Source organism: Hemibagrus wyckioides, linkage group LG03 (genome assembly GCF_019097595.1).
Source record: "Hemibagrus wyckioides isolate EC202008001 linkage group LG03, SWU_Hwy_1.0, whole genome shotgun sequence".
Taxonomy (NCBI): Eukaryota; Metazoa; Chordata; class Actinopteri; order Siluriformes; family Bagridae; genus Hemibagrus; species Hemibagrus wyckioides.
The window spans coordinates 10996889-11013186 of NC_080712.1; the positions used below are offsets into that span (position 1 = coordinate 10996889).

At 40.9% G+C, this 16298-nt stretch overlaps 1 protein-coding gene across 3 annotated transcripts; it reads left to right on the forward strand.

The window, feature by feature from the left end:
• The first annotated feature begins 1253 nt into the window (after positions 1-1253).
• Positions 1254-14173, forward strand: si:ch73-109d9.1 (zinc finger protein 184). Of its 3 annotated transcripts, XM_058386596.1 has the most exons (7): positions 1271-1336; positions 4514-4861; positions 5287-5822; positions 10480-10557; positions 10669-10758; positions 12061-12165; positions 13888-14173. In XM_058386596.1, exons 2-7 carry the CDS (start codon positions 4528-4530, stop codon positions 13972-13974), a joined length of 1230 nt encoding a protein of 409 aa, XP_058242579.1. In that variant the 5' UTR covers positions 1271-1336; positions 4514-4527; the 3' UTR covers positions 13975-14173. The 3 variants fall into 3 exon arrangements, with proteins under 3 accessions (XP_058242578.1, XP_058242579.1, XP_058242577.1); XM_058386595.1 differs by lacking the exons at positions 10480-10557; positions 10669-10758; positions 12061-12165; positions 13888-14173 and having other exon boundaries at positions 1254-1329; positions 5287-8098; XM_058386594.1 differs by lacking the exons at positions 10480-10557; positions 10669-10758; positions 12061-12165; positions 13888-14173 and having other exon boundaries at positions 5287-8098.
• The last annotated feature ends 2125 nt before the right edge of the window (positions 14174-16298 follow it).

Below are 16298 nucleotides of genomic sequence, written 5' to 3' on the forward strand. Positions count from 1 at the left end.
TTAATTTACTGAATAATATTTATTCATTTCTACAGACAAAATCACAGTTAACAGTAATAAGGGCTTATTACAGTAAGTAAGTAACTTTATTTAACCAGTATAAAAGAAACAAGAATGCTTTTTCATTACGAGCTATAGCTATTCCATGTGCCTCACGTGTCAAGAGACTGTGATTAAATAATTAGTCATTTTATCTTTGCACTAAGCATGAAAAACCTTTTGTGAATTCTTAAAAGAGTCATGAACTGAAGTGAATTTGCAACCAAACAAGCAACTACACCATATATACGATACCAAAAGTAACTGGACAATCTAGCATCATAGATTCAGTTGCCATTTTTAATAGTATGCAACCAATTATTAAAAATGATAATTGAATGTATGATGTTTGACTTTCCAATTACTTCTGGTATCTTATATATGGTGTACGTGAGGTGGGTCAGGGGACTGGCAATAAGGATGTAAATGCCCTCAAATTCAAGCTAAAAGTCTGCACATTGGGGTCATATTCATTAATTTATTTCACCTCCAATAGACTATATTACATATTTATAGACCTGACTGTTCTTATACAGTATGCTTGTTTGTTGTCATGTTGAAAATATTCCAAATTTTCTTTATTTATTTCGAATATACACTATATTGCCAGTATTTTTTTTAGAGCGGAGACTGCGAGCCAGGCCAAAGGTTTTTGGGACGTCTGCCTTTCCATGCACATGAATGTAATATGGAGTTGGTCCACCCTTTGCAGCTATAACAGCTTCATCTCTTCTGGGAAGGCTTTCCACAAGGTTTAGGAATGTGTTTATGGGAATATTTGACCGTTCCTCTAGAAGCGCATTTGTGAGGTCAGGCACCGATGTTGGACGAGAAGGCCTCCGCTCTAATTCATCCCAAAGGTGTTCTATCGGGTTGAGGTCAGGTGAAGTTCCTCCACACCAAACTCACTTATCCATGTCTTTATGGACCTTGCTTTGTGCACTGGTGTGCGGTCATGTTGGAACAGGAAGCGGTCATCTCCCAAACTGTTCCCACAAAGTTGGGAGCATGAAATTGTCCAAAATGTCTCGGTATGCTGAACCTTTCACTGGAACTAAAGGGTCAAGCCCAACTCCTAAAAAACAGTACCAGAATTTGATGATTTTAAAGGGGTGTCCCAAAACCTTTCGGCAATACAGTGTACTTTAATATCTAATTTGGCCCTCTTGGAGAAAAATGTGGACACCCCTGGTCGCGTAATGATTCTCCACACCAGCAGATGTCAGTACAAGGACAATATTCAACACCTCCAATAAAAGACCTGCAACCCGAGTGCTGGATCATCTCTATGTATGTTGTAAGTTAAATCGATGGTTCATTTGCGTTTTCTGTTTGCATACGTGACTTTTAACACAGGCTGCTTTTATTAGCATAAAAGTAAACGACTCGTTGGCGCGGACACGGAGAGCGTAGGGTCGAAGCTAAGCTGCTAACTTGTTGGCTAATGTTAGCATTCTGGAAGCCGCTGTGTTGGTAGATACAACACAATAGGTTACTAGCAGGTCTCCGTGTAATAGCAGTGTTATTGTAACACGGTGCTGGACCATGGACACATCACACTGCAAATAAATATGTAATAAGTATTTATTTAAACCACGCGGTGGTCTGGTCTGTTCTGTTTAAGCGCGTGTCTGTTTATTAATATGTTATTAACCTACAGGTTCATGTAATTATCTAAGCATGACGTTTTTATACAGAGAGGAGGCGAAAAGAAATGATGACACCATACAAAGAGCACTTGTAGTAAATAATACCCTAACAAATGATGCTTCTAATGACTCCAGAGTTAATGTTTGGAAAATATATTTGTTTTATATGGCCACCTTTTCGCACAGTGATTAGAGCGACGTACTGACATCTTTATTCTCCCGTTGCTGTTGATGTTAAAGTGAATGTGGGGGGAAAATGGCGGCGGCTTCTAGTTTACTTTACCCCCCGAATGTAGGTCAAGTTCAAGTTGAAGTGCATTTTATAGTCTTAAGTTTTGGCAGACAGAAAGAAATAAACAAGTTTTATGCTTTATGTCTGCCTCTAGTGCTATGCAATAGCTTGTGTGTTCATGTTAGTTTGCATTAGTGTTGTTGAAGTGAAGAGAAAGTAAGACACTATATTGCCAAAAGTTTTGGGACACCCCTCCAGATCATTGCATTCAGGGGTTGGGCTCGGCCTCTTAGTTCCAGTGAAAGGAACTCTTAATGCTTCATCATACCGAGACATTTTGGACAAGTTCATGCTCCCAACTTTGTGGGATGACCGCCTCCTGTTCCAACATGACTGCACACCAGTGCACAAAGCAAGGTCCATAAAGACATGGATGAGTGAGTTTGGTGTGGAGGAACTTCACCTGACCTCAACCTGATAGAACACCTTTGGGATGAATTTCAGTGGAGACTGCGAGTCAGGACTTCTCGTTCGACATCAGTGCCTGATCTCACAAATGCGCTTCTAGAGAAATGGTCAAAATTTCCCATAAACACACTCCTAAACCTTGTGGAAAGTCTTCCCAGAAGAGTTGAAGCTGAATAGCAGGCCAATGGCTCAGAGTCTCCACTCTAATTCAACCCAAAGGTGTTCTGTCAGGACTCTGTGCAGGCCAGTCAAGTTCCTCCACACCAAACTCGGTCATTGATGTCTTTATATCCTGCTTTGTGCACTGGTGTGCAGTCATGTTGGAACAAGAAGGGGTCATCCCACAAAGTTGGGAGCATGAAATTGTCCAAAATGTCTTGGTATGCTGAAGCATTAAGAGTTCCTTTCACTGGAACTAAGGGGCCGAGCCTAACCTCTGAAAACGAAGGTATTAAAATGACACAGGATGTAAACATGTAAAAAAATATATAGAATGTACAACGATCAGCCGTAACATTCTGAGCACTGAGAGGTGAAGTGAATAACACTGATTATCTCCTCATCATGGCATCTGTTAGTGGGTGGGATATATTAGGCAGCAAGTGAACATTTTGTCCTCAGAGTTGATGTGTTAGAAGCAGGAAAAATGGACAAGCGTAAGGATTTGAGTGAGTTTGACAAGGGACGAATTGTGATGGCTAGACCACTGGATCAGAGCATCTCCAAAACTGCAGCTCTTGTGGGGTGTTCCTGGTCTGCAGTGGTCAGTATCTATCAAAAGTGGTCCAAGGAAGGAACAGTGGTGAACCGGTGACAGGATCATGGGCAGCCAAGGCTCGTTGATGCACGTGGAGCGTGAAGGCTGGCCCGTGTGATCCGATCCAACAGACGAGCTACTGTTGCTCAAATTGCTGAAGAAGTTAATGCTGTTTCTGATAGAAAGGTGTCAGAATACACAGTGCATGACCGGTCAGGGCTGTTTTGGAAGCAAAAGGGGGACCAACACAATATTAGGCAGGTGGTCATAATGTTATGCCTGATCAGTGTAAAGTGCAGCAGAATGTTAACATACTGTGTAATATGTGAATAGACACAGACTGAGGTGTAGAGAGAGTGCAAACTGATAAGTTGATTGAAGAAGGCTTAAAAGTAATATTAATCAATAAAAATGGTGCAAATGAAGCTGCTGAAATGAGTATGTAAGAAATAGACACAAAGCAAACAGTTACGGCTGGAATATCTCACCTTTATTACTTGTAAATATCAGGAAGCTATGGGACATACAAGGTGATTAGTGACTGGTTGTTTGGAACAGTCATGATCAGTGGTTGTTGATGATTGGTTGTTGAGAACAGTGATTTGGTCATAGGGAACAGTGGTGATCAGTGACTGGCCTTTGGGAAAATTGTGACCAATAATTGGTCATTGAGAACAATGGTGATAGTTAATAGGTCATTGGGAACAATTGTGGTAGTTGATTGGTCATTGGGAACAGCTGTGATCAGAACTTGGTCAATGGGAACAATAGTGATTGGTTGCTGGGGAAAAGTTATCAGTAACTGGAAATAATGGAAAACACTCATTAGTCATTGGGAAAATTGGGCAAACTCAGTAAGGCTTAACATGCTAGTGGTCGGTCAACTGACTCTGCTCTCTCAGCTGTGAGTGTTGCTTTCTACAGATGGACACTTCATTGAATTTTCACTGTGGAGTGTTAGTTTTTGTAGGAAGTAAGCTGTTTTATCCAGGTCACTGTGTAAGGGTGCAGCGTAGTGCACAGACATTCACACACTCCTGGGGACGATTTATGCAAGTGAATCCACCTACACATACTTATTTAAGTATTTATCCATCTAGAGCTTATGTATTATTAGATAATTACACTTGGTTGTAGAATTTGATTAGCAGGTTTGAGAAAAGTAGTTAGTCAGGAAAGATATTTATACCTGTGACCTGAAGATTTGAATTAAACTGCAGACTCTGTTAGTGATACCTGCTGTTCAGACTGTTGTACGTTTTTGTTCAGAAATATATTCTTAGTTTTCTTTTGAATAAACAGTACATTCTAACAAGCTAATTTATTTTCTCACTTATTTAAATAAAAACTCTTCTGGGTTTTCCTCAGGTCTTGAGAGTTAAATGCAAAATCTCCATCCAGTATCCGCTGAAGGTGAAGTACGACAACGAGACGGAAAAATGTCCGACGCCCTCGTCGTCACCTTCCAGTCTCAGCTCTCCATCGTCATGGAGACGATTCTCAAGTCGGCCATGATTGAGATCACCAGGCTGGTGGAGGACAGCTTCATGGAGGAAGTGGCTCGGGGCAAGCAGGAGGTGGAATTGCTCCTGCGCAGGCTGCAGTTTTCTGAGAGCAAACTGAAGGAGAGAGAGAAGAGGGTACGATGTACCGACTGTGGGAGAGCCACAGCCGGTGGAGAGAGGATCACAGAGAAACCAGCAGAGACTCTCGCAGGTTAGGAGAAATGTAGAGCCTTGTATAAACATTCACAAAGTTTAAGAATCCTCAAAATTCTCTATCTATCTATCTATCTATCTATCTATCTATCTATCTATCTATCTATCTATCTATCTATCTATCTATCTATCTATCTATCTATCTATCTATCTATCTATCTATCTCTAAATTGTGCATTCAACAAATTGTGAGACACTGAGTTATCACACTAGGGAAACCACTTCAGAGTGTGAAATAGCAGCTAACTGACTATCTGTGCAGTGCTAAAGTCTGTAGAGGTCTTATTGCTAATTTCAGTATTATGCTCTTGTCTCTGAATACAGGTCTAAAATGTTTCTCACTGATTATCTATTCATAACGGAAGCTTTGTAAAACATTCACGCTTGTGATTGAAATAGATTTTTTTTCTTTATCTCTTGTAGGTGAAGATGCTCTGTGCTTCAGGCTTAGCCTGAGGGAGCAGTCTGAGAAAAGGCCTCAGTTCAGTGAAGTCTGGAGGTCTACAGAGAGTCTGGGCTCGTACAGAACCCCAGAAACACACAGTGACAAAGAGAAGAACGTAAATGCACTTGAAAAAAGGGGGAAGCAGGAGTCCACGCCTAATACGGAAGTGCAACATTCTCAGTGCATCAACGCACCGGTCGCAAGGACCCATGAGGTCTGTAGCAACCCTATACCCAGAGAAAGTCACTGCAAGACACCTGTCATGGACTTCACTCCCAGTAAAGACATAGACTTGGCCCAGTCCCGAACCATACAAAGTGCTACAGAGGAAGACGGGGTGGGTGAGTTGGCACCGTCTCCATCCTACGCCACTGTGAAATCTGAGCACCATCCTGATCCGGTTGCTATTAAAGAAGAGGAGGAGATGCTCCCGGTGTGGGATTGCGGAGATGACTGCGCTCCTGCAGAAACTGACCAGAATCTCGCCGGATCCTGGAATCGAGATGAAACACAGGTAGATAACTTTCCAAATCTAACTGCTCTCAACATGCCAGATCCATCATCACATGTAATGTCCTATTCACTGAATTGTAACACAGAGGTATCGCAAGGCATCAAGGCTGAGCCTAGTGAGTCAGTCACCACAGACCTGGTTCACCTTGCTTTGGCTCCATTGCCTGAGGGATCCGGTTCATTTGACCGGAAAGAAAATGGACACTTGTTTGGTCCAGAAAGCCTTTTGAGTCATCCAGAGCTTTGTTTAGGTGAGAAACTTTTCCTCCCTTTTCCACAGAGCGAACATTCCCTTTCAATTCCCACTGAAAAGCCACACCCTGGAAAATCCTTTGCTCAAGTGGCTCAGCTGAAGGTTCACATGCTCACGCACCATGCAGGCAAACCCCTGAAGTGTCCCCAGTGTGCCAAAACATTCGCTCATGATTTCGAGCTGAGCGACCACCAGAAGCAGCACTCCAAAGAAAGGCCTCACATCTGCCCCGACTGCGGCAAAGGCTTCACCCGCTTCAGCAACTTCAAGCAGCATCAGAACATCCACACGCGCGAGAAACTCTTCAACTGCACCCACTGCGGCATGAGGTTCAAAAGATCCACTCACTTGAGAATCCATCTCAGGAGACACAGCCGAGTGGGGAAGAGTTGTCCTTGCCGTCAGTGCGGGAAGACGTTTGTGTGCCTCAAGCAGCTGAAGGGCCATCTGCTGAAAGTGCATGGAACGGAAATGAACTGAATCTCACCTTCCTGGCCAGACGTCTCTGCATGCATGACCTGAGCCATCTCTTTCTGCCTGAGCTGAACCACACTTGTCTCAAAATGAGCAGCTACACAAAGAAAACACAGTCCATTCTGATGTATAGCAAAACAAGTTAAATAAATAAAACTAGTTTCACAATTAGGAATTAAAATCACTTATTATAAACACATAAAAAGCCTGATGTTATATGTATTATGAAGCGTTTTACTATATGAATGCCACTTGTGTGTCATTTTTTGTTAAAATCAGATAGGCCAGAAGGGGTTCTTTAACTTTTTGCAACCAGGGAAGGAAAATCCTTCAGCACAGATTCCTAAATGTGTACAATAATGAATTCATTCATCTTCTGTAGTCTTCAGATCCGAAAGCATGTCCTGAAAACACTTGGCCTGGGGCAGGAATACACCCTGGATGGGGATGGCAATTCATCACAACACACCATGCACACACACACATTCACACCTAGCGGCAATTTCGAGTTGCCAATCCACATACTGCCATGTTTTTGGGAGGTGAGAAGAAACTGGAGGAAACCCAAACGGACATGAGGAGAACATGTGAGACTGCAGACAGACACAGACAGTAACCTGAGCTTCATCACCCGAGGGCTCTAAAGCTATAACATGGCAACCGACTCTGTGTGTGTGTGTGTGTGTGTATGTGTGTGAGTTATTAAGGTGTAGATTAAATCCAGTTAATTCAACTGACCACTCAAACTGACTAATAGCTATAAGAAGTCAATAATACATATAATAAGTTTTGATAATGGTAACTTTTAAAGCTGTAACCAAGTGTAAAAAGTCATGGACCCTCCTGAATGTGCGTCACAGACTACTGGATTTTCCCCACATTAAAAATCAGTGGCTTTGGAAAGATTTAGAATGATTAAAGAACTTTTTTTTGATCCTTCTGGTCCATGAGTCTTTAGACATTTTTTTATTAAACCTCAATAATCATGTTTTCACCACAAAATTCGTTCTTCATAATGCTAGCACATTATTTCTTTCTTTATTGATTTATTTTATTTGCCATGGCACCAACCAAAATGGCATCCCTCTAAAAAGCCTTCCTCAGCACCTTTATTTATCCGACCGTATCAGGTATGAAATATTCTTTTGGAAGATGCTTTTAATCGAAGCTTCTTTATGAGGCAGAATACAATCCAGCATAATGCTCGCAGAGACGCTGACAGATAGAAATGCTGCGACATTCCGAGCAAACAGAAACAAATGTGCAGTGGGAACCGAGAGGAAGACCTCGAGAGAATCACGGCTAATTACACCCACAGACGCAGGACTCCTGCAAAGACATAAATCAGAGGCAGATTAGAGCTCAGGGTGTTGAAGTGCTCTCAGAAGATAATATTAATCTTAATATTAATAACAATCCTCTGGAGGGTTGCACGGGAATCTGCAGAGTGAATACCATGAGGAACTATGTTTTGTAACAGTGCTACCTTTCTACAGAAAGGTCCCTTTTAAGTGTTTACTGTATTGTTTATATATTTATTTATTTTGAAGTGGCATTTAATCTAAATCTGAAGATGGAGCACAAAGCTAAATCTAGGGCTGCACAATTAATATGACCGCCTTTTTAAAAAAAAAAAAAAATATATATATATATATATATATATATATATATATATATATATATATATATATAATCTTAGCTATAAATGATCTCATTAATTAACTATCAGGTTTATATATATATATATATATATATATATATATATATATATATATATATATATATATATATTATCTTATTATAAGTTATCTGGTTGGTTGCGTGCTGTAATAGCATATATATAGGGGTAGGACAATGAAACTGAAACTCATGGTTTTAGACCACAATAATTCATAAGTATGGTGTAGGGCCTCCTTTTGCAGCATCAATTACGTCTTGGGAATGACAGATACAAGTCCTGAACAGTGGCCAGAGGGATTTTGAGCCATTCTTCTTGCAGAATAGTAGCCAGGTCACTACGTGATGCTGGTGGAGGAAAACGTTTCCTGACTCGCTCCTCCAAAACACCCCAAAGTGGCTCAATAATATTTAGAATATGGTGACTGTGCAGGCCATGGGAGATGTTCAACTTCACTTTCATGTTCATCAAACCACTCTGTCAACAGTCTTGCTGTGTGTATTGGTGCATTATCATCCTGATACATGGCACCGCCTTCAGGATACAATGTTTGAACCATTGGGTGCACATGGTCCTCCAGAATGGTTCTGTAGTCCTTGGCAGTGACGCGCCCATCTAGCACAAGTATTGGGCCTAGGGAATGCCATGACATTGCAGCCCAAACCATCACTGGTCCACCCCCATGCTTCACTCTGGGCATGCAACAGTCTGGGTGGTACGCTTCTTTGGGGCTTCTCCACACTGTAACTCTCCCGGATGTGGGAAAGACAGTGAAGGTGGACTCATCAGAGAACAACAGATGTTTCACATTGTCCACAGCCCAAGATTTTCGCTGCTGGCACCATTGAAACCGATGTTTGGCATTGGCACTAGTGACCAAAGATTTGGCTATAGCAGCCCGGCCATGTACATTGACCCTGTGGAGCTCCCGACGGACAGTTTTGGTGGAAAGTGAGTTGGGCAGCTGTGGTTTTATGTTTTTTGGATACAATCCGGGTTAGCACCCGGACATCCCTTTCAGACAGCTTCCTCTTGCGTCCACAGTTACTCCTGTTGGATGTGGTTCGTCCTTCTTGGTGGAATGTGCAATCAATGAAGATTGGCCACCAGGTTGGTCAAATTTAGCCATGAAACCTCCAACACTAAATTGTTTAATATATATATATATTAAAAATAAGCACTTGATTACTGAGTTGAAGCACAGTCTTGTTTTGGATTTAGAGATGTAGAGACGTAAAGGAAAATAAGATTAGGTTGTACAGTATGGTAATTCCTTTGTTGATTTTAAATGAGAATTTAATAAATTGCAATAAAGCCATTTTTCTCATAAACTGGCTGAAGAGCTGTGATCAAAAGTGCAAAGGGATTTCTACAGAGTGCTTTTGTAATGTAGTCATTATCGTGTAGCTCTAGCTAACTCCATTAAGCACCGCGGGTGTGTTAATGTTTGAGGCATCACACTGCATGTAAACTGATTAGAAGGAACTTGGATGAAGTTTGGCTGAAGTCTGTTAGCAGCCATTAGGGTGGTAATGCTGTGGAATTAAGAGGCAGCTCATTTTAGGTTAAGATGAAGCTTAATTGAGATGAGACACGAAATAGTCTTCTATCTAAAATCTCCACAAACCTGATTTGTATCCTTAAATATTTGGATAAATGAATAGAATTGTTCTTTTCTGCTTGATATTTGCCGTTGCTATATTTACGGTGATGCTCTTTCCGAATCTATTTGTGAAAAGATGTTTTTGTTTGGTTCGATATTTAATGTCTCAGTCGTGTATATGCTCTCACGCTTACTGGAGAGTTTCTTTTCAGTGAACAAAGAAGGCAGAGTGAAACAGATTGTTGTAATATTCAGTGCTTTGCACCTCAGCAACAGCAGGAGACACTAATGCGCTTCTGACTTTCTAAACTCCATTCACTGGAATCCCACCGTCTGACGTTTATCTGTGAGTTTTTTCCTCCTCTCCTGTGTTCACTGTCTCACCAAGTGGCTGACCTTCATGCGAATAGAAATAATAAAACTGTCCCATTATTTGCCTCAGCCTCCTGCCTGGTCCATCCATTTCATGGCACAAAAACACGTTTTATGATCGATAATTACGATTTCTCAGACTTTCCATTGGTCATGCGCAGGCTTTGAGACATCGTTTATCACGTGACAACTTTCTTAGAAGTTTCTGGATATTGTACAGGAATGTGCCAGAATTGAAGATTGACTCGTGTGTGTGTGTGTGTGTGTGTACGTTGTAGACAACCCAAATGCATCCCGAGACCCCTCCGACAGACCTGGTGAAAATGTGCACCATAAACAGACAGAGAACATTCAGTGTAAGTGATCGTTGCTCATTTCAATGACCTTTGAATTATTTTTAGTGTTTCTAAATAATAATCAAATCATTCCATTATCTATTATATTTCTATCTTTGTTCCTGTAAGCAGGTGGTGGCCAGAGAAATCCTGACCCAGTTCCAGGTTTGGCAAAGAGCCTGCTACAGCAGAAACATTGAATGGGGCCCAATTACAGCAAAGGTTATACCTGTTGTGTTTTCTATTCCTCCTAATATAGCGCTGCCTTAGGATTTCACCCCCACTTCATGTTAAAGCCTGGAACTGAAACGGATATCACTGAGATTATACAGCGATCAAGCATAATATTATGACCATCCGCCTAATATTTTGTTGGTCCCCCTTTTGCTGCCAAAACAGCCCTGACCCATCGAGGCATGGACTCCACAAAATCCCTGAAGGTGTGCTGTGATATCCGGCACCAAGATGTTAGCAGCAGATCCTTCAAGTCCTGGAAGTCGCAAGGTAGAGCCAAATAAGGCCCATTAAAGGATTTACAGTGACTTACAGGTCACTTTTGATAGATACTGACCACTACAGACAGGGAACACCCCACAAGAGCTGCGGTTTTGGAGATGCTCTGATTCAGTTGTCTAGCCATCACAGTTTGGCCCTTCATCAAATCCTTACGCTTGCCCATTTCCCCTGCTTCTAACACATCAACTTTGAGGACAAAATGTTCACTTGCTGCCTAATATATCCCACCCACTAACAGGTGCCATGATGAGGAGATCATCAGTTATTCACTTCACCTCTCACTGCTCATAATGTTATGCCTGATCGGTGTATGTAACAAATTATTACAAGTTGTTGTTTAACTGTCTTAAAAGTATTCACTCCCATTGTTGTGAAACCCCTAAACCAGCTTCTTGACATGATTCTACCAGTTGCTATTAGAAGTCACATGATTAGCAGAATGGACTTTTGCTTTCTGTAAGTCAGCAGCTGTAGAGTTCGTGTCCAGCGTAGCCTGAGATTGATGTTCTTGGTGGAGATCAAAATTTTCCCCCTCGTTCTGATGTACAGTCAAAAGAAAGTACACCGTCCTAAATAGTAACGACTACATAACATTTGTTTGGTTCTGATAAAATTACAAAGAAATAAACATCCTCAGGTGTCAACAAAAAACAGTCCAGATGTTTTCATGAATTTTACCTAATTTTGTGCATTTTATTAGTAACCCCTGGCTTTTAATTGCCCTGGTTTCTGATATTATAATATTGGAGTCTGTGTTTTTTGTTATTGTTGTAACCTGAGGTTGTTTGTATATAGAAGTTGGTGATGACCACACAATTGTCATTTAGATCCTGATAAATAAAAGCATTGAACTAATGGAGGGTGTACTTTCTTATGCTCGTGACTGTATCTGCATGATGGTATACATTGCAATGCTACCACATGATGGCTGATTGTACGTATGCGTGAATGAGCAGGTATACAGATGTTCCTAATAAAGCTTTTTTGTTTTGTTTTGTGTGTTTTCAGATCATTTCTGCTTTACCGTACTTGTCGGGGAGGGAGACAGAGGTGATTGTGCGTTGTACTAAAATGCTGCATAACCGCAGGGATTACCTCCGTAGGAGGGCAAAGGTAATGTACACATAAACACAAGCAATTTTCGAATGCACAGTGGTTATACTTTATATAAGACACGTTTGTAGTCGCACTGAGAAACGTGCTCACATCCACGTTATTAGGAATGCACACAATTGCTAAATGCCAAGTGTGATCTCTTTAACCATGCCTATGAGGCTGGTTTGAGCTGACAGGAAGTCTATAGTTACACATATTATCACTCTTTAGCAGAAATGCATCTCAGAATGCACCAAATCTTAAGTGGGTGAGCTACAACAGCAGAAGATTTACATTTCTGGTATTTGGCAGATGCCCTTATCCTGAGTGACTTGCAATTTATCTCATTTTATATAACTGAGCAGTTAAAGTTTGCTCAGGGGCCCAGCAGTGGCAGCTTGGTGGACCTGGGTTTCAAACTCACAACCTTCAAATCCATAGCCCAACCCCTTAACCACTAAGCTACCATATCTCGTGAGCACAGCCATCAACAAGAATCCTGGGCACAGGCTAACCCAGACTAGACTATTTAAAGACCAGTGATTGTTTTTCCCCCTAATCTTCAGCAGTCCAGTTTTGATGACCCTGTATCCATGATAGCCTCACATACTTGTTCTTGGCTGACTGGAGTGGAACCCGATGTAAACTTCTGGTGCTGTAGCTCATCCACTTCAGTGTTCGATGTTTTGTGCTCGTTGAGATGCCTTTCCGCTCACCATGGTTGTAAAAAGTGATTATTGGAGTTGTTATGCTGCCTTTCTTCTGAGCTTTCACATGGCGTTTCCACCCACAGAACTGTCGCTCACTCTGTGTTTTTCGCACCATTCTGTGTAAACTCTACAGACTGTTGTGTCTGAAAATCCCAGGAGATCAGACGTTTATGAAATACTCAGACCAGGCCATCTGGTACCAACACCCCTGCTACAATCAGAGTCACAAAGATCACACTTTTTTCTCCATTCTGATGTCTGATGTGAAGCTCTTGAACCTCTATCTGCATTTTGTGCTGCTGCCACGTGATCGGCTGATTAGATAACGGCATGAACGTGTAGCTGTTTCTAACAAAGTGTACATGGTGCTTATTATATATGCATCGTTTCAAATATTGTGTAATGTTATTCTTTTGACCTAAAATATTGAATATGGCACAAAAAAAACTTCATTGTGTATTTAAATATTTCATCTACATTCAACCTGGAGTCTCCTCATATAAGCGTTGGGATTTGGGATATAATTCCACTTAAACCAGGCGGATTTAGGCCGATCGACAAAGGGTCAGAACGTCTGCTGCTTCTCACTCCAGACAGAGACAGAGACGAGTCACGTCAAAGATGAGCAGAAGTAGAAACAGTGTAAACAGTTTTTGTTTAGACTGGAATGAAGAAGCGACAACCCTTCCAGCTCTTTGCAGACTTAATCCAGGTGACCTTTGACGATATAATCGGCAGTTTCCTCACCGGGAAGAGAGCGGTGACAGCGATGTTTCTTTTCCATCTTCATTATTCAACACAGCAGCTCATCAGGTGTCACTTGTTCGTGGTGAAGGTCCAAACGTTCTCATCGGGGCAGTAGATTTAAAACGATTCACTGCCAGGCTTTCATAAATACCGGCATCTGCTTTCCTAGATTAGGAGCACTGACATACAGCAGGTTGTGACCGAGAATGATCAAAGCCGACACTACAGTTATGATTAATGAAGGGCTAAAAACTAATGGCACCCTGTTTGTTTTTATCCACAGGATGCAACTCTGGAGAGAAACAGTTTGCCAATGGGCCAGAGATATCTTCTTCAGCTTCACAGCGGGAACGTTATTCAACATGCGTAACTGTAAATAAAACTTTTTTTTTTTTTTTTTTTACTTGTGATAAAATATTTATAGTCTCCTACTGTATATTTATTGTCTTACTTGTTTTTTTGTACATTGAAGTGAAATGTCTTCCACTGTTTAATTTATAAGTATACTATCACAAATTTAGAAATGGTTCTTTGACATTTTTTTATTTGTTATTTATGGCTAAATCACCATATTTCACTAATATACTTATTACTTTATGAGAAAAAGAATAAAACTCTGATACACGTGAATATGGTTTCCTAATTCATTTATTTCTTCTTTATTTAATGCTGGAAAGCCAAGATGTGCTCAGGATTTACTCAAAAGTCAATTCACTAGAATTTGAATGACAGTTTCTGTTCGGAAAATGTTTAGAAATATCTCAGTTATCAGGTTACTGATGATAGAAGGAAAAATTATACTGGGCATCACTGCTACAGGGAAAGCCAAATGCTTAAAATGATCATTTAAGAGCCCCTTGTCAGGAACAGCTGGACAGTTCCCTGCCAGGCCCAGAGAGGGCGCTTGAACCTTGGAAGCCTGCTTCTTTGTGTGTCTTTTGTTACGCCCTTCCTATTGTTCCTATCCTGATTGTGTCACCTGTATCCCATTAGCCCTAATGTCTACCCCTATAAATAGGGATCCTTGTGTTTGTGTCCTTGTCCATGATTGTTATCTGTACCGTGGTTTCTGTTGGGGTTTTGTTTGCTAGGTTCCATGGCCAAGCTAAGGTCTAGGTTTTGTTTTTGTTTTTGTTTTTGTTTTGTTTAGTTAACCACGCCATGTCTTGTGTTACGTTTGTTTCCCTTTGTCGCGTCTTAAATGTAATAAAAGCAGTGCTTCGCTGAATCCTGCCCTATGGGTCGAGCCCCGCATAGGGCGGGGGTCCCAGACGTTTACACCCCTACTGATGAGAAAAGCCGTCATCAGGAGGTTTTATATATATTTTTTATTATTATTTATTTGATTTAATTTTATACAGGAGAAATGTATATATTTATAAATATAAATCATATACACAATATCAGATTATAGTTTAATGGAAATGTGGTTATTGCAAAAATCAATTAAATAAATGAACAAAAACCAGTAAACAATTGCACCAATTCATTTTGAAGACGGCTTTGGTGTGTTAGTTTGCACAAACTATATTTTTTCCTTTTAATAAGAAACTTTTATTATAAAAATTCAAAATAAATAAATGTTTAAAAGTCCATCGCTGTTAAATCATAAAGAAAAACATAAACCTATTGTACATCTTCTATTAGCTATCCAAAGCAGATGTGTCACAGTGTCCAGTGGTATTAAGGGGAAGGTTTAAACCCTGTGCAATTGCTGGAAGTGGGAGTCAGACGAGGATCCTCACGGGAAGGAATAAAGTCAGCTTATTAAGTTCCTGACCTCCCGTGAGCGAGTGGACTTGCAAATTATCCCTAGAATGAACTGCTTGGTCACCAGGGGGAGACCTCTCTCACCTCCGCTCATTCTCTAAGGCTATGAATTAAAGATGGAATTCTGAATCTTCGCAGTGAATCATATCATTTGACTCAGCTCACTCATAAGAGTTGACTCTTTTGGCTCCCAACTGACTTGTAATGGTTATTCTAACTGCTGAAATAATTACCATTTGAACAATAATACAACTGTCTACATGCAACACACCACCTCCCTCTTATACTTCCTCATACTATACAACCAGCTAAGTGTCAAACACGTGTTAAACTAAACTCCAGTGTCTATTTAAACAAAAAAAAAAAAAACATCACTCAGCAGGTTTCTGAATGTTCTGGAGCTTTCAGACGTTTCTGAAGGAATGACGCTTGGTTAGATTTGAGACTTCAGATTCACCAACCAGGCATAGCATTATGACCACCTACATAATATCGTGTTGTTCCCCTGAAAGTGTGCTGTGGCACCAAGATGTTAACAGCAGATCCTTTAAGCCCTGTAAGTCGTGAGGTGGGGCCCAGGACTTAAAGGACTTAGCAGACATAAAAGATACTTTTGACAGATACTGACCACTGCAGACCGGGAACACCCCACAAGAGCTGCAGTTTTGGAGATCCAGTGGTCTAGCCATCACAATCTGGCCCTTTGTCAAACTCGCTCATATTCTTACGCTTGCCCATTTTTCCTGCTTCTAACACATCAACTTCGAGGACAAAATGTTCTGCCTAATATATCCCACCCACTAACAGGTGCCATGATGAGGAGATCATCAGTCTTATTCACATCACCTCTCAGTGCTCATAATGATCTGTGTATATTTTTACTACAATTTATATTAGAAATAAAATCGTAAGCAAATCTGCTTT